The sequence below is a fragment of the Apteryx rowi genome, unplaced genomic scaffold, assembly GCF_003343035.1.
Source record: "Apteryx rowi isolate R43461 unplaced genomic scaffold, aptRow1 scaffold_328, whole genome shotgun sequence".
In the NCBI taxonomy this organism is placed as follows: Eukaryota; Metazoa; Chordata; class Aves; order Apterygiformes; family Apterygidae; genus Apteryx; species Apteryx rowi.
In genome coordinates this window covers 960,802-983,239 of record NW_020449730.1, presented here as the reverse complement: position 1 = coordinate 983,239, position 22,438 = coordinate 960,802, and the positions used below count along the sequence as shown (strand labels likewise).

The 22,438-nt window shown below is 40.7% G+C and overlaps 2 protein-coding genes across 11 annotated transcripts in view; one reads left to right on the top strand and one right to left on the bottom strand.

The window, feature by feature from the left end:
- Positions 1 to 6,700, top strand: part of KREMEN1 (kringle containing transmembrane protein 1) — a 31,570-nt gene extending 24,870 nt beyond the window's left edge. For both annotated transcript variants that reach the window (XM_026071581.1, XM_026071580.1), the window contains 4 exons: positions 1,420 to 1,752; positions 2,366 to 2,524; positions 4,459 to 4,543; positions 5,418 to 6,700. In XM_026071581.1, the coding sequence (XP_025927366.1) occupies positions 1,420 to 1,752; positions 2,366 to 2,524; positions 4,459 to 4,543; positions 5,418 to 5,580 (740 nt within the window). In that variant the 3' untranslated portion in view covers positions 5,581 to 6,700. The remainder of the gene's footprint in view (positions 1 to 1,419; positions 1,753 to 2,365; positions 2,525 to 4,458; positions 4,544 to 5,417) is intronic.
- A 9,622-nt stretch (positions 6,701 to 16,322) lies between these two features.
- The window catches only part of ZNRF3 (zinc and ring finger 3), a 127,902-nt gene continuing 121,786 nt past the window's right edge, over positions 16,323 to 22,438 (bottom strand). For all 9 annotated transcript variants that reach the window (XM_026071560.1, XM_026071553.1, XM_026071557.1 and 6 more), the window contains 2 exons: positions 20,686 to 22,428; positions 16,323 to 19,564 (listed from right to left, as the gene is read on the bottom strand). In XM_026071560.1, coding sequence (XP_025927345.1) covers positions 19,521 to 19,564; positions 20,686 to 22,428 — 1,787 coding nt within the window. In that variant the 3' untranslated portion in view covers positions 16,323 to 19,520. The remainder of the gene's footprint in view (positions 19,565 to 20,685; positions 22,429 to 22,438) is intronic.

Sequence of the window (22,438 nt, the reverse complement as noted above, 5' to 3'; positions counted from 1 at the left end):
CCCCGGCAACATTACAAACATTTCAGGAAGAATTCTACTTTGAGTCTTATGACCTTCAGCCCATGATATGGGGTACTGATACTTCCAATCAGAACAGTTTTGCCATGAAATAAATTATGATATATATATATGATGTCTATATATACACATATAGAAAATACATATATATGCATGTATAGATGTATACAATATATTATTTAAATAGAGAGAGAGAGAGAAAATCGGTTGGCAGAGTTTTTCTCTGGATTCATTGATCATTAAGTTTGCGCTAGGAATCTGGATAGTTGTCCAGGAATATAAAGACTCATTGTGAGTGTACTTGTCCAATTGATGTTTGACCTTATCTTCACTATGTAACTTGAAAAAGTGCTGGTTATAAAGTCTAGAGAAAAGCTTTCACAGTTATTGCTGTGATCTGATATGATCTTTTATATTCAAAACAAGATCAAACTACAGGATACTTAAAAAAACATATGTAAACAGCCACAAAGATAGTTAAGGGATTAGAGCACCTGTCATACGAGGAGAAGCTAAGAAAGCTGGGATCATTTAGCCTTGAGAAGAGAAAGCTTGAGAAGAGAAGGGGGATCTTATCAGTGTGCATAAATACCTGATGGGAGGATGTAAAGAAGATGTAGAAAGACTCTCTTCGGTGGTATCCAGTGAACAGAGAGGAAGATATGGGCAATTGAAATACAGGAAATTCCTTTTAAACATAAGAAAAAAATTTTTTTTTTTTTTTTTTGGTGAGGATGGTCAGCCACTGGAAGAGGTTGCCCAGGGAGGCTGTGGAGTCTCCTTCCTTGGAGATATTCAAAACCCAGCTGGACACGGTCCTGGGCAGCCTGCTTGAGCGTGGTGGGGGGTGGACCAGACAAACTCCAGAGGTCCCTTCCAACCTCAAATATTCTGTGATTCTGTGATAAAATCTTTTTTTCTTTAGTCCGATAAAGTTGGTAAGCAATTTAAATAATGTGGCAGTGAGAGCTGCAGTTACTATTCCACTTGCCTACCTGCCTCAGAGGGATGGAGTAGAAGCCAGTGAAGCAGTGATCTAGCTGCTGATCCCAGTCCTGAAGGGATGTGGGGATGGGGTTGAGTGAGAGAAAGGGTTCGCAGTTACATCTGAAGACAAAAGAGGGAGGCAGAATTCCAGGTGGATACTTAGTTCTTAGACGATGAGACAAAATGCGTGTATCCCAGACAAAGCGCAGCATAATAGCTCTGCTCCCAGTGTCATGGAAGGTAAATAACATCAGTCTGAGAGACAGTGGGTCCTCCTGGGGTAGCAAGTCTGTGCCTTAAAGCCACATTTGAGTCTTAGAATCTACAGAGTGCAGAAGTTGTGCATAATGCATGTATAACTTACATCAGTTTCTCTTTTTTATCATTTTTCTCCTTCCCCTCTTCTTTTCACAGCCCTTATTGGTGCCTGTGGAGGGAATTACACTTCTGCTACAGCTGTGATCTACTCCCCAGATTTTCCTGACACGTATGGCACAGGCAGAGTGTGTTACTGGACCATACAAGTTCCAGGAGCATCTCAGATCCACTTCAGTTTTGCCCTTTTTGAAATCAAAGATGCTACAGATATGGTGGAATTGTTGGATGGCTACACCTATCATGTTCTAGCTCGTTTTAATGGCAGTAACCGGCCTCCCCACTCCTTTAACATCTCTTTGGATTTTGTCATATTGTACTTTTTCTCAGACCAAATCAATCAAGCCCAGGGTTTTGCCATCAGATATAGAGGTAAGAGGCTAAACTTTGCTGTTCCTACCTTTCAATGTGCCCTTAAAGCCTTTAATCCACACAGGTGATTTCTGATGTGACAAAAAAAGAGCAAATATTTTAACTCAGATATCTACAGGTTTTTCATCTATCTTATTGCCACTGTTTAGTGGGTAAAAGCTGCTGCTAAAATTTCTCTCAATTTTGAATACTCCGGTCAACTATGTTATAAACAAGCAAACTTTAAGTTTTCCAAAATCCAATCCTATACCTGCCTGTCAGGATAGGTTGGAAAACAGGAGTTGAAACAGAAAAAGCATAGTAGTCTATCTGCATCTTTGGTTCATCTCAGCTCTTTCCAATAGTCTATTCCATTTTCCAGAAAGTCACCAGGAGAAAACTTTTTAGCTCTTCAGCTGTACCTGCTGGTATTACAAACAATTAGCTTCCATGAAAATCCTCTGAAAACCCCAACTTGGTGAAGTACAGGATTTCTCTGGCAGCAGATGTAATTAGATTATTGGACTTCTCAAAGTAAACCAGAGAAGAGCACAAGTCTGGTTATAAACACAAAATATAGTCCAATTTAATCTGTTAAGAAGTTGTTAATATACTCACGCTGTTGTGTTTGCAGCTGTTAAGGACAATGTGCATCAAAACAAGATTCCAATGAATCAGACCCTTTCAGAGAAGATAAACGAACAAGCAAATCTCAGCATCCATGCAGCCCGGTCATCAAAGATACTTTATGTCATCACAACCAGCCCAAGTCATCCTAGCAGCTCCATGCCTGGTAACATTACAAGGGAATGTGGAAATCGCAAAAAGAATCTAGAGTCATTGTTCCCTCTTACTGCTCCCTCACATTATCGGATCCACTGGTCCTATCATGAATAGGTTCCTGAAGATGAATTTTCAGTTAGTCTAATTATAGCTAATTATGTCATTACTTTTCAAAACTCGCTTCTCGCACTAACTCACTTAAAAATAGTGTCAAGATGATGAATCTTTGAGGAAGAAAGCACATCAGAATATGTTGTTTTTAACTTTGTTTTTTTTACTTTGCTTGAGTAGGAAAATTAAATGGCAAGTCAGAGCAGCCTCCTTACCATAACCAGCATTATTCGCTTCAGTGACCAGCACATACTGTAGAGGTGGTGAAGACTTCTGAAAAGAAAGCATGTTTTTACAGGGTCTTAAAATAGCTTGAATGCTGTATGCAGACCAGTTCCTCCAGAAAAGCTACAGTAGTAATACAAAGAAGGCTAGATGACCATGAAGCAAGTTAATCGGGGGGAAAGAATGCGACTGAGAATTATAATGTATCTAGAAATCATCATCAGGAGATCATGTAATTCAGACAACTGCTGAGTTGCAAATAATTGGAGACTGGAAATATACTCTTGAAAAATATCACTACTGGTTTCCCCTATCTTTGAACATTCCTGGGTATCTGCTCTTCAGTATTTTTGGAGCTGGACCTCAGTCTCAGTATAGACACTCTTAACAGTTCTGTAGTCCTGAGGGTACGTCTGCATTCCAAACCTAAAGTCCAAGGGCATGACCGAACATCAGCTGCATTTACCCAAACTAGATAATTATTTGCTGATAACAGTATAACCTCTGGTATTCTTATATTCAGCATGAATAGCAGAACGTGCCCAGAACGCTGGGTAGATATTCTGGCATTTGGCCCAGGCTGGAACCCAAGTTACCACAGCCACACTTAAGTTGCCGACTGTTAAGCTAGCTTGGGCATACCTACATGAAATGAAACTGTCCCTTTGGATTTTAGGCAGTATGAAAACACTGTTAAATCATCATGAACAATCTTTGCATTGAAGAAGAGGTGGGGGGGTTGGGGTGGGCGACTGCCTCTCTCTTATTGGTCCTTTGAGGTTTAGGACTTTTGAAGGCGACAGCCTTTACGCAGTTGTGCTAATAATTAAAGGGCCTTGCAAGGCTGTTCAGGGAGCTAAGTTTGTCAGAGTACATTCTGGTCCCATCCCTTTCCCATCTTGACATGCTCTAGCTTCTTATTGCCAGGTTGCGGAAATCTGAATGTAGAAGTGATCTAATAATTTAGAAATCAGCTGCTCCCCTCCCCCCATTATTGTAAATAGTTCAAATATTACGATGTTTCCAGCTCTTCTTTGAATCTTGTTTGAGGTGCTGGTACAAAAAGAGAACTAAATTGGAATGCAAAACACAACGCCCAAGAGCCTTCAATGAAAGGCGATGAAATAACAGAACACAAACACGGATCACAAGTCTCGGTAGACTCTAGAGTGGGAGGAAAAAAACCAACACACTTAGTGATTACTTACATAATTACTGACATAAAGCCAGACCATCTCCTTGCAAATGTAGAGTTACTACTGTCAGCATATGTTCAAGTATGTTGTTTAGCTTACTTTTAAAATTTTCTAGGAGTGAGTTTCAATTCCTTTCTTAGACACTAGTTAGACAATTTTCTTGATATTTGCTTTTGCATTTTCCCAGCTTTGAATTTTACAGCGAGCAGTACTGCATGGCACAAATGGTCCTGCCCAAGAGTTACACAGTTTCTGCCAGTTATTTGCTAAAGGTTTAAGACATCCTCAAATTACAGTTTTGAATAAAGCGTCAGAAGGCCATGTGTTTCTTTTTTGTAATATTCTTACTTTAAAAACTGTGAATAAATTAATGTGCTAGGAGACCTCCCTTTCTCTCTTTTGTTTTCCACAGAGTGGACAATATACGGTCTCACAGCACTCCTCATCCTAAGCGTTACAGCCATATTGGCAAAGATATTTCTCCACATTACCATGAAGTGAGTATGGAGCAAAACTGTCCCCGAAGAATTGACATCTCAGCTCTGTACCAACACTGGTACACTTCCTTTTCATGCCTGCTGATACTGTCATATTGGCCACATTCAAAACTAAGTTATATGCTACTACTTATATGTGTCCTCAAAGAAGATATAAAATAAGCACATTTTTTTTTAATTTTCCAGTCTGTTAGGATAGCATTTGCTGCTGGAATATCTCTTTGTTCTTGTTTTGACAAGATCTGTATTTCAAGGAGTAAAAAGGATTCTCATGCTGAGTAATGTCATACAGCAAAGAGAAAAAAGTAATCAGCCACTTAGCATTCATGGGAAAAGGTCAAATTATGTCAACATTTTATAAAAAAAAAAATTAAAACTTCATGCCAGATTGATCACCTGCCAAAAAAAAAACAAAACAAAACCAAAACTGTTAGAAAACAATAAGCTATTTAATACTCACTTTTTTTTGTGGAAATATTGAAAGTGGTTCAAAAAGGAATCACAAAATTGATTCTGTGGACTTGAAAAATCTGTATCATGGCATGACACTTAACCAGCATAATATTTTTAGCCTGTTAAAACAAGATTATTTCATTACAGTCTTTTTCTACACCTATACCAAGTTATTCTTGTGTCCTCTAGGTGGACACTCATTGAATGAAATCATGGGAGAGTTATGAACAAATCACAAATGTTAAATGTTGTATTTACTTACCACCAAGTAGCTTAAATATACAAGGAAATGAATCACAGAAGTGTCACAGATTTAGTAGAACCAGCCGGCATTAGCATAATAGCAGTAATGCAGACATACTAATAATAGCAGCTTCCAAAACACTTTAACACTTTTAATGAAATAACACTTGTTTTCTAGATCCCATCAGATACGATCTGCCACTGAAATAGAAGATTCCCACCAGGTTGCTACTGCTGCCGAGATCTGGAGTATTTTTTATGAACCTTCTACCTCCATATCCATCTTCAAGAAAAAGCTTCGAAGTCAACAAGATGATTGCAACCCACTAGTGGGAAACTGAAGTGTCTTTCATTTTTCAAGATTAATCTTCTTAAAATCCAGGTGATTTGGGAATAATCCCTTTTTTTTTTTTCCCTCCCAGTCTCATACTTGTCTTCCAAAAACTCTGTTTCCAAAGGCCTTTGAATGACTTTTCCTATCTGTTGCTCTCTTGCATATACTAGTGACAGCAGAATTAACTGCTGCAATAATTCTGAAGTATCTGGTGCTCATCAAATCTGTCATGCTGTTAATTACTGCCTTTAAACCAATGTACTTAAAATACATATAAAAATCTTCAAAATTCAAAAAATCCTGCACATCTGCCCAAAGTAATTGAATGAGTATTTGCAGACTGGGGACTTTTTGTCTTCCTGTATTGCTATGTTATATCGGGCCATTTTAGTCCCAAGGTTGAACACAGAGGTAGATACCGTTATCTGTTCAGCTACCAGAGCTACAAGAGCTTACTTAGCCTTAATGTAAATGTGTTTAAACAGTACTGCACAGTGAAATGGGAGTCAAAGACTCTGAGAAGTTTATCAGCCGGGGTGCCAGTGTTCTGCTATTTCTACCTGTTCTGTTTCTACAAGCAGAGATACACAAATAAAAGTCAAATCACAGTCAGGAGGTAACTGCTCTACAGAGCTTCAGCTTCAAGTGTGAGTTTCCATGGAGTAATGCTCACCAGCTCAAGGGCTGCATGAGAAATGAAAAATTTTAAGTGTGTCTGAGCCATCAGATTCACTGTAGTCATGATAATTTTCTTCATATTCCTGAGTGATCCTTTCAGAAACTATCTTACTCCAGTCTGAAAGCCTCCATTGAATTTGGATGTGAGTGTAGGGCTTCTTAAAGAATTGTTCAAGGAAAATGTAAACCCGCTGAAATACTAGATAATGAAGCTGACTATACACAAACTCTTAGGTTAAAGCTATCATTGATACCAGTCCCTACAGAGAAGATGGCACTTTAGGTTTGCAATCATTATTGAATGACGGCATAGCGTAACACTGTCCACAAGAAACAAATAGGCAGTATAAGGCTAAAATCCCTAATTTATAGCCCACAAATGTCAGAATAGTGTGCAGGTTTCTTAGAAGACCACAACATGAATAGGAGTCTTTCAAAAAGGAGTTAAATACCACAAACCAAAACACTGCTAAATGCTTACATGAGCATGTTTATTCTGCATACTGTCTTGAAAGGCTGTGAGCTATGAGTTGTGTGACCACTTGAACTGCTCTGACCCTGAACCATAGTGTGTGTAGCTGTATACACACTGTGAGCTGCTATCAAGAAAGAAAGGATGCAAAATTGAAAGTGCTTTGCAACTTGCCGGATGAGCAATAGAAATGTGTCAGAGAAAGAAAATCTTATTTCCAACATGCATAACAGTTACGTGCACATCTCATGTTTAATTTCCTCACTGGGACATTTGAGAGAGAACAAAGTCTGCTTTTTTGAAAATCTAGTTAAGAAAAAAAAGAATTACATAGGCCTTATAATTTTTGTCTTTTAAAAATGCTGTTTCTGTGGTAAGAGTAGCTGAAAAAAACAAACAATAGATTCCATAACTCAGTGCTTCATCCTCATTTGCGCTCCTATATCTTGTGTCTAGAYAGCAGACTCAGACTTTCCTATACCGGAGGCTCCTGCATACATTCATCTTCCACACCTGCTTCCCTTATGACCTTATCAACATGTCTAAAGTGCATCACATACTTCCCAGATCTTGTAAAACCAGACTTAAAACAGTGGCATATTTAGCCTCGGCTAGCTCAGGCTGCCTTGTCTGTTCATTCCAGCCCACCGAACCACACAAAGAATTGGTGGAACAGTTGGGCTGTGTGTCTGCTGAGTGGCGCAAATATGTAACCCAAATAATCAGAGCAAAGCTCAAAACAGACAATAAGAGAGGAAAATAACTGCAAGGAACAAGCAACAGTTAAGTCAGTCAAAAATCAATAAATGCATCAGATTCAAAAGGAAAAAGAAAAGGTCGGTGTGTCGGGGGGAGGTAGCTGATGTTTTAGGTGGAAGGCAATTTTGAATAGAATTACCAATAGTATCATGAGCAAAAAAGTTCCCTCTTACGCTCTTTGATCCTGAGGATGTGATACTACTTTCATAGCTGTTCTTAGACTCAGCAGTACTGCACAATAGCTTTTCTTCTGGAACCTTTGGAAACGCATCAGTGGATGCTTGCTGTCCCTGTGAGCCTATCTTATGCTGTTACAGACTCTCAACAATTCTTCATTATTCTCAGGAATGCTATAAAAGACAGGAGTCCAAAAATTGGCTCTAGGACAATTACATTAAACTTCATCCAAAAAAACCCTGAGAATTGTGCTTTAATCTGAGCAAGACTATAATTTTGCAGCAAGCTAGTTGATGGCAATCAAGATTACTCTTTATCCTGTTTGTAATTAAGCTGATTGGTAGAACTGTCTGTCAGGAGTTGCCTTCACAGCTTTTGAAAGGTATATAGAAAAGATTAGCATAATTTTAGACAGGATCTGCAGGCTGTCCCACCCTGCTTTTGATAATATGTTTTTGTCTTCCACATCCAAACAGGCACTAGACTTTCCTATTGAATTCAGAATGTGATCAACTGGAATAACTCTTCTGCTAGATGCGATTAGTGGTAAAAAGGGGTAATAGGAAAGGGAATGTAAGATGTAGAATGATACTAAGAAAGCCAGCAAAAAGTGTTTTTTGAACAGAATACTTAGTCCCTGAGCAATAGATTTGGCAACAGCCTTTACTTCTCTTGTTATTTACCGTAGACAATGAAATACTGTGTTCTCACATGGCTACTACCACCCCTGCAGTATCCCACTAAACAGTCTGTTGTTGGGGATATTGCAATCCAAAATTCAGCGTGTCCTTCTACAGTCTCAGGTGCATGCTGCAAAGGATGCTCTTAGTACCAGACTGCTATCGTGGCTGAAGAGATAACGGCTTCGGAATTGGTTAGGAGGTCTTTGCCGGAGTCCCTCTGCCAGGCTGCTGCTGCTCCTCTGTGAAATTTCCAGAAAGTCATAGTTTCTTTCTGTTTCAAAACACTCAGCCCTGCAGCCAACACCTCAGATTTCTTCTTCAGTGCCGGGACTTCAAAGAAAAGCAGATGGAAAACATGTTTCTCATCAAAAAGTCTTTAGTACCAGCAAGGTATTCTTAGCTTTCTCAACTGTTTAGACAGTGGTAGCCTGCCATTGACAGCTCGCTATGCCTGGCTGTGCGTCTGGTCGGAACGATCTCGTCATGGAGAACAAGGTAACGTGGTTGCCTTGATACTTACCTGTGAGGAGAAAAAGCGTCTCCCTGTCTGCACAACTAAAACTGAACTGCAGTTTTAAGAATAATGCTCTTAACTGTCACAGAACTAAAATATCAGTGCGGATCTGTCTGTGAAATAATTTATTTTTGCTCACCAACAAACAGCACTATTTTTTCTCTTTGGTGGACTATCTGTCCACTTATAATGCTCAAACATCTGATCCTACTAGTGGAAATCAGCAGTGAGTCTTTCAGCCTCAACAAGTCCAGACCAGCAATAGTTAGAAAAAATTGACAGAACAGCACAATCAAATAAATGGATTAAAAAAGTTTACTGAGTGAGCAGTTCCTCAAGATAAGTCAGAGTAAATTCAGTGAGGGCCCTTAAAGTACAGTAATTCTAGCTAAGAAGAAAGGAATAAACACCAGTTTAAACATAAAGCAATGGGCAGTATACCAGAACTGTGGTCTGAGAGTAACTGTTAAATGGATCTGCAAAAGATAACTAAGAAAAGTAAGAAAACTGTTACCGTGTTTATATTCACTATAGCAAGCATCTGCACTTCTGTTTTTGACATGTTTCCCTCCCTGCCTTATGGCTATCAAGTTCCTTGAGCCACAGGGCATCTAAGAGCTAAACAATACAACATTGTGCTTTAGTTGCCATTGTAGACCTGGTCTTTTACCTGAATTGAATTCAACCCAGCTCCATTTATGTACCACAGATGAGTGCCAGAGACAGCTGAACAATTTCAAAATAAGTGCTTAGTATGAACAAGACTTTACTAAGCCAGCAATTACAGCAATTATGTTCTTGCACAAACGTCCTGGAAAGATTACAGGGAAAGATAATTACAGTACCTCCAAAAATCAAGAGAGATAGAAGATTTGTAAAATATATTGATTCTCTCCTAAGTGTCAATAGGTTGGACTTTTTTCAGAATTAACAAAAATTCTAAAATTCTCATTTTAATACTCAGAGTTCACATCATGCTGTGTAGAGAAAGATTCCTCTTCACAGATCTGTAGCAAAACAAATGAATTTGCTTCCTATCCATGCTTAATATGGTCCACCAGTGGAGCACAAACCAGCTAACCTAAGAGAAGAGAGTCAGAGAGTAAAGCTAGGTCCTTAACAGATAAGTTATGAGCACATCACAGAGAAACCTCATTTTCTTGCCTTATCAAATGTTCTTGAGCAGTTAAACATCTAATACTAGGAAACAGAGGAAGAGATAGAAATGCATAGACAGAGTGTCGCAAAGGAACGATGCACTTCACTCATAAGAGGGAAGCAGCACTATGTTTATTGCAGTAAGATAGTGACTTAACAAAGTTCAATCGTAAATAAGAATGATTTTATGAGGTTCGATTGGCAAGGTTCACTCAGTTATTTACTGCATGAAAGACAGGGTCAGATGCAAGTGCAAAGGGGACCCTCCTGCTGAGCCACGAGGTTCAGACTGGACCCGCTTGCTTTCTAAACTCCTTCAGAGAGGAGCCTAGGTGCGGGATCCGATCCTAGTCTCAGACTCGATCAATGGTTTATGTCTAAGGGATTATGTGCACAATTAATCAAAGATATAACTCAGGAAAGTTTCACAAAGTTTGCACAAGTTCAGCATGCGATTAATCACTTCCCGAGGATCTGTCGTGGGTAAGGAATCACTCTCAATCTTGAGGACTAACCTGGAGAGGCGTCCCTGCTCAAGAAGAGGTTCTGCAGTGCAGCCCACTGCTGTGCAGGAGAGCTCAATGGGCTCTGGGCTGGCCCCTYTTTTTTGGGGGGGGGGGGGGAAGATGATTGACTCATAGTCCTATTTTCATGCTAGAGGGGCCTTAGTTGGCACATGCTCAATTAGCCCCTGCATATGTGCTGTTTACAGGGAGGTCAGGTGGAGGGGGAGAGAGCACATTGGGGGGGAAAAGAGCACACCATCACAGAGTCCCTAAATAGCACTTCTTTCTTACAGGCTTGAGACCATAAACAGCATGTAGAACTGCAGTGGATTTTTTCAAAATGTGGTATGGTCACTTGCAGTCCCAGTGCATATGGCCAACATATACGGTATCCATTGGCACAGCACATTATGATCTTTGCTGTAAGGGTTCAGGAGAGAAAAAGGAAAAGCCTGACATACACATCTGCTGCAATCCCGCACGATGCATATCTAGAACCCCCAGGACACTGGCAGCTGAGCTCTGACAGCTGGAGGGCGCACTTCTGCACATGTGATCATGCTAGTGCTTATGGCATTTGCTTCAACACATCAAAAATAACTGCAGCCAGGATTTTGTTTGGAATTTTAACTAAACGGCCTCCTGGCCTCCTACCCAGCAGTTCCCTCAACAGGCTGGGCAGGCTGCAAATGTGACACCAGCCACAGTTTCAAAAGCAATTCTTGTGAGAACACAACTCTCAGGAGGAGCTGCCTCCCCACGTGCACACATGCAGCCCCTGCACTGGCCTCTTCCTTACCCTGTTGTGCTGGTATGGCTGGCTTGCAGCGTACAATAAACTGATCAGGTTAAGAATTACCATCTTTCCAGAAAAATTACCATTTTTCTTCCTTGAGTTACTTTCAACACAGATGAGTTCTTTGATTTTGTTGATTGGGTGGTTGCACAGACAGGTGAGCTACCATAGCTAAGGGGACAATAACCCATAGGAAAGAGAGAGAGGTGCTGAGCCAGAAGCAGGGGCAGTGAGCCCTTAAGCTGGCACTGCCACCAAAGCCATGTTGTCAAACTGCCTCCTTACTTTATGCAGTGTGTCGGTCACAGTAGTCTGCAGAACATTTGGACCTCAGGTGACAGGGAGCCAGCTGGAAAAGTGGCCTCCCTAATTCTAAATTCTACTTTTAAAACTAGCTTAATTTGTTGACTAAATGATTTTATATGTACTTTTGTCTTAATATTGTAATGTCGAGGGGTGAACAGAAATGATGTTATTTAAAAATATGTGTGATGTTATCTACAGTAATATATATATTTATACATGTATAGGAAATGCACTATTTAATACAGCATATTATGCTTGTATTTTGCTAACATCTCATAGGAAGAAAAGCTGTTAGCTTACATTTTGGGAAAAATAAATGTTCTATACACTGTAAATAGAAACATTTAAAGATAATTCATTGGTATATAGGTGGCAGAAGAACACTAAACACTCAAACTCACAGCTTTGTGGCAGAATAGATAGGAATGAAATAATTGCTTGAGATACACATTCTTCCTTTGAATCTCATTTCCAGCTTGTCATGGTATTAGGCTGTTTGTCAGATTCCACAAATTCATATGCATATGCATTACCCTCAAGACCTTTGTAACTTCAAATACTTCATCTCCTTTTTCAATCAGGCATTAACATCATCATCTTAGTTAGGGCTAGTTTCCACCAGATTTTCTATAGCTAGCTAAGGGACTTTATCACATTGCTCATCCAGACAATCCAACGGTCTTGCAGAATTATAGTCACTGTGTTCCAAGCTTCCTTGGCAATAATATAAATGGAAGGTTTTTACTGATAGTCCTGGAAACAATGTCTGTACTGAATCTTAATACTGTATGACTATAGGCGAAACGCATCAGCGGACACTTGGCTGCCACTGAATGCAAATGACTAGCTATTCCAGTTTCATCTTCTACTTAATAAACCTTCTCAGGCAGCAGAAAGGACTCCCAACAGATTTTCTAGTACACCACTTTGCCTCAAGACAAGGTCAATTACAACAAAGTTTCTGGCAAATACTTGTCCAACTAGTTCTTAATAACTTGCAGCAATGATATTTCTTCCCATGCAATATATTCCCATGACATGGTTTCATCTGAATATTAATTCAGATATTTTTCAGCAAGCTTATCATTCTGCTACCTCAAGATTCTGAGAAGGAAAAATTGCCATTTTTGTATGATACCYCCCTGAATTAATGCAACTCATACTTTTTCAACTTTACTGAGCAACTGTGTTTTGGGATGCAATCTGGCATTCTGAATTTCAGTCTCAAGACAATTTACTGTAAATCCAGAGGATATCGCATGAACCAAATAAGACTGACAAGAAAACAGAACAAATCAAACTTGAAATGACTCACCACTGAAATATGTGCTGTGTCTATATGTGGTCATCCTGCATTCAGCAAATGACTGTAAGTAATAATTACAAAAAATTAAATGTTGTGAATTTCTGCAGGAGGAGATCAGTTACCATTACTAAAGGGTAGCAAAATATTGCATGATGGAGGCAGAAACTGCTGCAGGTTCCTCAGCAGATCACAGCAGGATTATTTTCTGTGGAGGTTAAGAGAGAAAATTTGAGCAGAAAATGCTAAGAATCATTACATATGCAAAAATCACTCTGAAAAGCATTTTCTAAGGTAATGATTAATTGAAGTGTTCAGCTTATAAACTATTTGGCTTTTTAGTTTAGAATTCAGGCAGCTTCATCATCTATCAGAACCAGCTGTAACAATTGTTCCAGGGTTTTCTCTACAACTGCAACACGCTCATTTTACTAGCTAGAGATAAACCTATTTCCACTTGTGAGATTCATCTRTTCTTTCAGTAGTTCTTCCTTCTGACCAAAATAATGCTACACTCATAGAAATCTTCAACTGCATTTATGTAAATGTCTGAACACCAGTGTCAGATACTGAAACTGCCTCCAGCTTTTCATTTGTCAGGACTAATTTATTTTTTCTCATTTTCTTTTAGAAACAATATTGGCAAACAGGTATTGGCCTCCTTTTACCTGAGGGGGGGGATCACTTTGCTCTCCTTTCTTGCCATTCAGGTTATAAGACTCCTCTTATGCTTCTGTCTATTCTGGGAGCTGTTGGGTTTTTTTTTGTTGTTTCCTAAGCACCAGGTTCATTCCCCATGGAGGAAATGTATTCTTTATTCTGAAAGAGACACTTTTCTATGAAGTGTTTAAGGCCCAGAAGCACAGAGCTGCTACTTCCAAGTAAAATATCTCGTTTCAGATATTGTTTTCTCCCCGGACAAAGACTTAGGGCAGGCTGATGCCACACAGTATAAACACAGCTGTCTCTTTAAAAGGCACTCTTCCCTTGACACCACCAAACAGGGGCCCGTAGGCATAAAGAAAACTGTTAAATACTGAGCACCGAGTTCTGCAGATGCAACTGTGCAAAAGTTAGGTAACAATCAGTGTTTTCCAGCAGCAGTAACAGGATTTGACAGATGCACCTGATTAGCTGCAGCAAAAAAGAGTGCACAAAAATGCCAACTGTTACACAGCGTACTATCTCATCACGAAGCTTCTGCTCCTGCTCTTCTTGTTTTATGGCATGAAGGTTCCGCGTGGGTTTATGGTGCCCACAAGACTCTCATTTTGCCACCAAGTTATTCCTTAAATACTGAACCTCAACAATGAAAGGAAACCCCCCAGAATATCAAAATACTCATTTTTTTTTTGACAGCAAATGCTTAAATTTAGTCATTAAAAAAAACCACAGCAAAAAAGGGATAGAACCCACTCACCTACCACCCACCCCCCAAATAAGCGCTGCATTTGAGTTCAGGCAAGCTAACTATAGTTCGGCCAACAGTCCACAACCACCTTTCTCCTAGAGACAGAGTAGGTGTTCACTGATTATTTTGTAGCTCAGCAAGGGTAAAGGCATGTTGTGTTCCCTAAAGCACAATCCTCTTCATGATCAGTCTCATGGTTTTCTTCACAACAAGAAATGAAAAAACAAAACACTACTCAGGCAGTAATAAATTGTGAGGGGCAGATAGATAGAAGAGGAAAGATTCAGAATTGGCCTGCCAACATAGGCATGGCAGCCAAACACATACACCCATACACCCTAAGCTTCATGAGTTTTTTTTTTTTTTTTTTTTTTTTAAAGAGTACTTGCTTAATAAGCCAATTTGCAAATAAAATGCATTTCACTATAAACATCAGCAATTACCAAGATTCTGTTCTCCAAGCAAAAAAGGAAGTGTACAACGACTGGGAAGCACACGTTACCTGCCAGTGCTGGTTAACTCCCTCCTGCCAGTTGCTCTTCCATTACTGTGGCTGTCTTCTCATACAGACCAAGCTTCCCCATAGCACCTGAGATGAGGATGTCAGATGATCCCCATGCTAGAAAGTCCTGTTCAAAATGACACTTTTTAGCACAACAGCCTGACATCCCAAAGATGGAGTTTCCCCTTACAAAACAGGTGGTTGAAGCAAAGGAAGGCTGATTTCTTGGGAGAATTCTGAGAGGTGATTGAATTGCAGTGCACTTAAACAGGCTTGGATGAGAGAGGAAAAAAAATCCAGGGGATTACCAGGTAAAAATGCATGGGAGAAGAAAAAACCTGGAGGAGGAGACTGCAAGGGATTTATTTTTTTCCTGTATCACTGGATGGGAAATAAGTAACATTTGGAGACAAGCTATTTAAACAGTAACATATGTACATATATGACACCTATATGTACATACATACCCACACACTCACACAGAGGTAGCAATCCACTAGCTACCACACATCTCCAAGCCACTCTCTTTAGCTGTCTAGCCTTCTTGAACATCTCTGGTCAAATTATGAACTCTGCTGACAAAACGAGAGTAGCACAACACTGATTTTAACTTCAGTGGGACCAGGGATTTCATTCTCCAGGCTAAAAACTTGGGTCTAGCTTGACTACTCAACATGACTCCTCCAATTATGTCCATCTGCATCATGCTGGCTCAGGTTTTGAAATACTTTTAGTAAAGGACAATAAATTATTCTTAGCTGAAATTGAAGCAGAAATCAGTTGCCCTGCTACAGGCAACACACAGGTTCCAAACACACATGAGGATGCCTTCCAACAGGTACTTAACAGGTATGTGCCACTCATGTTCTCGGAAAGAAACCTCAGGGGCTTAAAAGACCCCTTCAAATGGCTTGCACACTACACAAAGACCCAAGCGTTGTCCTATTTGTTAAGGACTGACACACTGCAGTCTCAACGTCGCTGCTTTTCCTTTCCTGTTTCACCTGGCAGAGCTCTTCACTCCACCTTTTCCACAGCATACTCTTTGATGCACTACCTTCCCAACCCTTTTCTTTTCCTTCTCTACCCCACATCTTCTTTGCCTTCCCAATTTAATTTTTGTTTTCTTGAAATGAAAATATCTAACTTCCTCCTCCTCAACAGCAATATCTGCCAGGTGAGAGCAGGGACCCTGAAGCAACAGGCAGCCTTTCAAATAACTGGGTAAGATTACCTGGGGACAGTATTAGGAAAGCAGCTAAAATTTTCAAGTGCTGGCTTTACCCTAAGCATAATATACTAGGTTAAAAAAAAAAAAAAATATATATATATATATATGTTTGATATCCAAATGTGGCACATTTGCTCTAAAGACAGAGCCTCCCTGGTGCAAAAATTGCCTAAGCCTGACATATTCAAAGTGAAGTATGAAAAGGTAAAGAACAGGTTAGTGTGAAACAGCTAGTTAATGTCAGATTTTTTTAATTATGTGTAGATCTTTGTATTTTAATATTTATTTGCTGATAACTCATTCCCTGTCAATGTTGTAAAAAGTGAATTTTAAAGGAATCAGTTGCCTGAAAACTGAATSGTCCCAAAACAGAACATTATGGGTTGGCTCCAGAAGAAGCGCTTCTAAACTTTCTATCACAATCATTTTTGCTAGGATCTGTATGTGTGTGTACATGCATAGATACCTGTTTGTTTGTTTGTTTTTTTACAAAAGTGATTATTGCTGATAACAGTTCATTTCAGTGCATCTAGGACTGTATGTTGAGAAACACAGCTATCTGTGTCCTTTCCCCACCAACAAGAAGGACAACCTCCACATGTATATGCAATAAAACTGTATTTTTGTGTTTTTACTTTTTTTTTTTTATACAGACATTTGTACACTTTCTTACAAAACTGCAGGTAACTACAACTTTTCTTAAATCATTTTTGGTCGGCAAGTACTGTAAAATCTTTGTGTGCAATTATCATGTATTTACAGGGCCTCATGTTAGTGATTTTCAATGATTATTACAATAATGTCACACACTCTCAACATAGGACATGGCTTAAGATAAATATATTAGTAAATAAATATTCTGAGAACATATTTCCATAAATGAAATGTGCTGCTATACATATACAGAATATATACAAGATGTTTTCTAGCTTTTACAACATTTTAAAAAATGGTAATGAAGGAGAAAGAGCCCTTTGACCATATTACAAATTTTACAGCAAATTTTATACAAAACAATTTTAAGTGCTATAAGATAACTTTAATTAAAAACATTTTAAATAGTGCCTCATGAGCCAAACACAATGACAACTGTTCATGTAAGTAGTAGAAAGGCATTTTGTTATAAAAACATCCATCATGGCCAGCTGGCCTATAAGTCTGTATGGACATATAGGTAGCAGAGAATTAACTAAATGTTGAATATAAAACCAAACATAGAAATCACGTGTAGGATATCTTTATAGTAAGGCCTGTAGAGATTATTGTACTGGCAAAGATTTCCGTGACATGTGAATGAGACCAGAATGTCCAGAATCATCATAAGCCAGAACATTCAAATAGCTTTTTTTATAACCGCATTTTACCACAACATGTTGTGTAGTTATAGAGTACAATGCATCTTAATGGCCTTAGACAGTGCCTCATAATACACCAAATAGGATAACCAAGGTAATACACCATAGCTTCTACAACACATTTCTTTTGAGGGGAGGGAGGAGTAAGGCAAGACTGGAAAAAACAAAACAAAACAACCAAAAAACCCCACACCCTTTGGAGTTTATTCTCCCAAAACATACCACTTACTACAGTCATTAAGCGAATGAATAGCTTTTCTTTAGGTTTATACACAGAAAATGTGTTTATTGTAATTTTTCTTTTAACTTTATACCCAGGTATTATCTTGCATTAATTCTCAGAACAGCTGAGGTGGTAATTAATTTAGAGAGTTCTAATGTGGGTTCCTTTGAATAGTTTTATTTTTCTCTTAGCTATTGAGTACTGAAAGTAAAAGGAAACAGGTTTTTTTGTTGTTATTTCTTAGGTGTTTGCTTCTTTTGAAGTATTTCATTTGGGACTATAAAGCAAACAAGATAACTTTTCTGGTTCTCACAGTTAGTCCAGTGCTATCAAGGACTTTGTTTTGGTAGAAACTGTAATGGGAAGTATACATCTCTTCTTAATATCTTTTAAATATCTTCAAAGTGTACTGAACTTTGGAAAAATCTTTTCATAAGACTGACACTGAGTATTAACTAATTAGTTTCCCTTTAGGAGAATTCCTGCTGTGAATACAGACAGGATGACACTGTGTCCTCAGGCACATGCAGCATGACAGGCAATTTAAACCATGCTATGGTAGCCTCTTACTCAGAAGCCGCTGTTTCCACAGGAAACAAGTGCTATCAGAAGTGACGATGTACATTATCTCTTGATAACAAACATCCCCACTAGTACAAGAACAAGAAAAGAAGTATGTGCCCAGACTAATGGGGTACAGAAAGCACTCTGTACACAAGTCACAAATGAAGCGCAACTGGCTGGGCCCAAGAAACCTTTAAAACAGATTGATCTATAGAAGCTACATCAACCACAGCAAAGAAGGAAACAATGACTTAAGCAAGTCCTCACTTTCCCACATGCACAACAGGTGGAAAGCAGTAGTTTTATTAAGCATGCTTGCAGTCTATGTGGAAACAAGACACCATCTGATCTATTTCCAAAAGAGCCAGGCAAGCTATAGGCCCCCTGCAAGCTCTGTTTTCCTGCGTATGCCAGCATTTCTCACCGGGGAACAACCATAACAAGGGATATGAGTGCCTGAAAAATTGCCTATGGAAGGCAAGATTCATTACGTACAAAGCTATTACCCTTTCTAAGCATTTCCTTCTAATATCTGTTTGAGGGTTCCCCAGCATTCTTCACCAGTCAGAAGGTACAGAGAGGTCCATGCTTTAGCAGGAAGTGGGAATGAGAACATTCTGAGCTACCAGTTTCCCTACCCCCACTCTGTTAAAACTTAATCATAATGGCAGGAGACCCTTCCTAGCCAAATCATCAGAGCAGCATGAAAGGAGGTTGGTGGAGGCGGGGAAGGAAGGATACAGTCCAATGCTTCATCTCCCTCCAAATCTCTCATATAACTTGCTGGCTACTAGGATTTGCTACTAGGAATAGTAAGTATCTGAGCATCTCTTCAGCAGCTGTATTCCTCTGGACTACTTTACTTCAAGGTGCTATCTGGTTTCTAAGGCAGGTGTAGCCCTGAGCTTATCAAAGGCTGGACTCCTTTAAGCAGGAGATAACAGCATCTACACATAGCCTGGCTTATTTAATACACCGTATCACCTCTCAGCAAGAGCTAACACGGTCATTTCTAAAAAGAAAATATAAATAACACTTTGTCAGTAATATAGATATGGCACTAGAGCTCAGAGATGCTCTACACCACGTCCCACATGGGCTTTGCACACCAATGGAGGCCTGAAGGCTTCAGACAAAAGGGAGAAAGGAGACAATCAGGCTGATGTGGACGCAGAGGAACAGAAAGTGGGGGAGGGACTTTCCACATTACCACTTTTGCGTTTGTCAAAGCTTAAAAGATTTTGAAGTTCAGGAGAATTTGGAGTCTCTGATAAGTTCCGCTTTTCCACCTGTGGCAGTCTGGACAGATCTAGTCACTGATCTGGCTTCTCTCCAAGGGATGAGATCCAGCACCTGAAGGATAAAAGAAGAACATTACTGGTTAAAACTAAGGAACACTGCATTTAGAATACTGCATCCCCAGTATGTGAAAGTCATTGATCAACCAGAGCCATATCAGCAGAAAGCCACCAAGATGCTCAGAGGGTTGGAGCACTTGCCCTGTAAGAACACACTGAGGGAATGGGGCTTGTTCAGCCTGGAGAAGAGAAGGCTTTAGGGGGGACCCCATAGCAGCCTTCCAGGACCTGCATGGAGGCTGTCAAGGAGAAGGAAGCATGCTCTTCGGTGCATGGTGGATTAGAGGCAACAGGCATAAATTGAAACAAGGGATGTTCGGACTGGATATATGGAAAATCTTTCCACCATGAGGACAGTTGAGCACTGGAACTGAGGCCCAGAGAGGTTGTGCAGTCTACATCCTTGGAGGTTGTCAAGACCTGACTAAAAGCCCCGAGTAACCTGGTCTGATCGCAGAGCTAGCCCAGCTTTGAGCAGGAGGTTGGACTAGATGACCTTCTGAGGTCTCTTCAAATCTGAGGTATCCTATGATCCTACGAATACCCTTAAAAAAAACTGGTAACGCAGGTAAGTAATACCTCATTCTTTTTGTGTTTTTTTTTTTTTTTTGCACTTATGTAAGCCCATGGCAGAGACCTTTCCACATATTCTTCTACAGCAATCTCAAGTTTTTCATTCTAATTTTATCCTCCAGCTTGTCAGTTCCCTTCCAGCATTCTGCCCTTGCCTACTCTGGGACTTTCCATTCAAACTCACCATGGCTGCAAGGACTGTTTCAGTGTCCCTGGCTGTAAGAACTTTAATGGGGGCCTGGTATTAGCAGACACCTTTTCCCCCCCTCCTCCCCACCTCCTGAAAGGATGAGTATGAAAGCTCTATACAGGGTTAGGCAGGAAACTATCATCTTCTATCCATCTAACTGAAACTAAAGGAGCAATGGTAACAAGAGAATAAAGTAACACTCTTGGATGGAGGATTAGTCAGTAACCTGCTCTTAGGTAAAGGATAGCAGTAACCTCTACGTGTGCACACACCTGGGCAGCTGGCAGGGATCTTGCATTTGATATGCTAGAACAGAAAGTTAGTGAGTAATCAAAAAAAAGCACATGCATTACCTGTGGCCATTGTGGTCACCATCAGCTTCTGGGAGTTCAAAGAGGGACTGGGAAAGAGCATTCTGGCTTCCTCCTCCTGAGAGAAGTTCTGCCGCAGGAAAGACGATGCCTCATAACACACCTCCCTCTCGTCCTGTACCTCTCCTAAACTTTGGCAGTGCAGATAAGTATCTAGCTCAGGTGTCCCATCCCAGGAACTACAGCCTCCTGTGTAGGTCCCTTGACACTCTGTAGGTAGAATCAGCTCACAGTCTCTGTCTTCAGGAATGATGGGAATGCGCTGACCCAGATCACATACACCCTTATAGCAGCTTGGCAAGGTGTCATCAGGAAGTGTGTACTGCACATTCACTGCATAGTCTTCTGTATAGCAGCCACCACCTCCACTGCCACTGTTGCTACTACAGGCTACCTGCTTCTCTTCATAGAAGCAGCAGGGCAGCCCCTCGTATTTTACCCCATCTGTCCTATGCAAGYGGTCTGAGTTAATACTGTACAAGCCCTGCGTGCTCCCTGACTGTGGCTCCATCCCTGGGCCACATGCTCCCCACAGCGGAGAGCTAAGGAAGAGTGCACTACAGTCAGCTGCCCCATTGCTAGGCTCCAGGGCAGAGTGCTGGAGTTCAAAGCAGCAGGTGCATGCTTGCTCCATAAGTGGCCCTGCTAACTCTGGATTCTTCCAGTTCCTTTTAACATCCAAGGCAGCACCAGGAGTGGCCTCAGGTCCTCCCTCTGAGGTAGTGCCATTTGGATCCCTGTGCTCTAGTGAGGAATTACTGCTATAGTTCATATCCATGCTGCAATTAGACAGTTGGTCCCCTGAGGAAGAAGCTGGCACAGGCCGGCAGTCAGCACCCACCAGACTGTGACCATGAGCGGGAAGCTCGTCCTGACAGGGGCCCTCCAAGAGAACAATTGCACCCCTGTTTGCACCACCAACCTCGCCCACTCGGCAAGGGCTCTTACTGCGGTAAATGTAAGGGTCATAGTCACTGCTCAAAGAGCTACGAAAGGTGGAGCAGCTCCCATAAACCCCCTGGTTGCTGACTTCAGTGCAGTCAACCATGGAATCACTAGAGGAGCAGTGGCACTGACCAGAACTGCTGCTGCTGCTGTCACTCCCAGGGCAGTCAGCCAAATATCCACTGCACACTGAACGATGACCATGATAGCAGCTAAAGCTGGAGGTACTGCCACTCTCCAAACGGGACGAGGGCACCACATGTACCACAGGAGGGAAAAGCATGCTGCTACCAGGCTGGAAGGCACGGGAAGGACCCTTTGAGGAAATGCCAGCTGGAGGCTGTCCATCTTGCTCAGGGTAACTAAGGCCTTGGAAGTAGTAGTGCTGATACATGGTCTCATACTGGGAAAAGCACGCTGCTTTGGAAAAGTTGCGTCCACTGAATTTGGGTCTTCGGAAGGTGTGAGCTGGAGAGTAAGCCCTATGTTCCAGGCTACAGTGATGTGTGTTTAAAGCATGGTCCAAATGAATCGGCTGATAACTTCGGATATAAGCTGAGGACTGGGCTGGGTAGAGACTCTGTTCACCATGCCGGTCAACTGTAAGTACCGTGATAGGGTTTCCATGAGGGTCCATGCTTGTCCGGGTGGGATATGCTGTAATCTGGTTTGCTCTGTGCACTCGGCCTGGGTAATGTACAGGCAGAATCACCCTCTGCTGCCGACTGCGTGCTGGGGTGGGTTCCAGACAGACTGGACCTGCACTTCCCTTCTTCTGTTCTGAATGGGA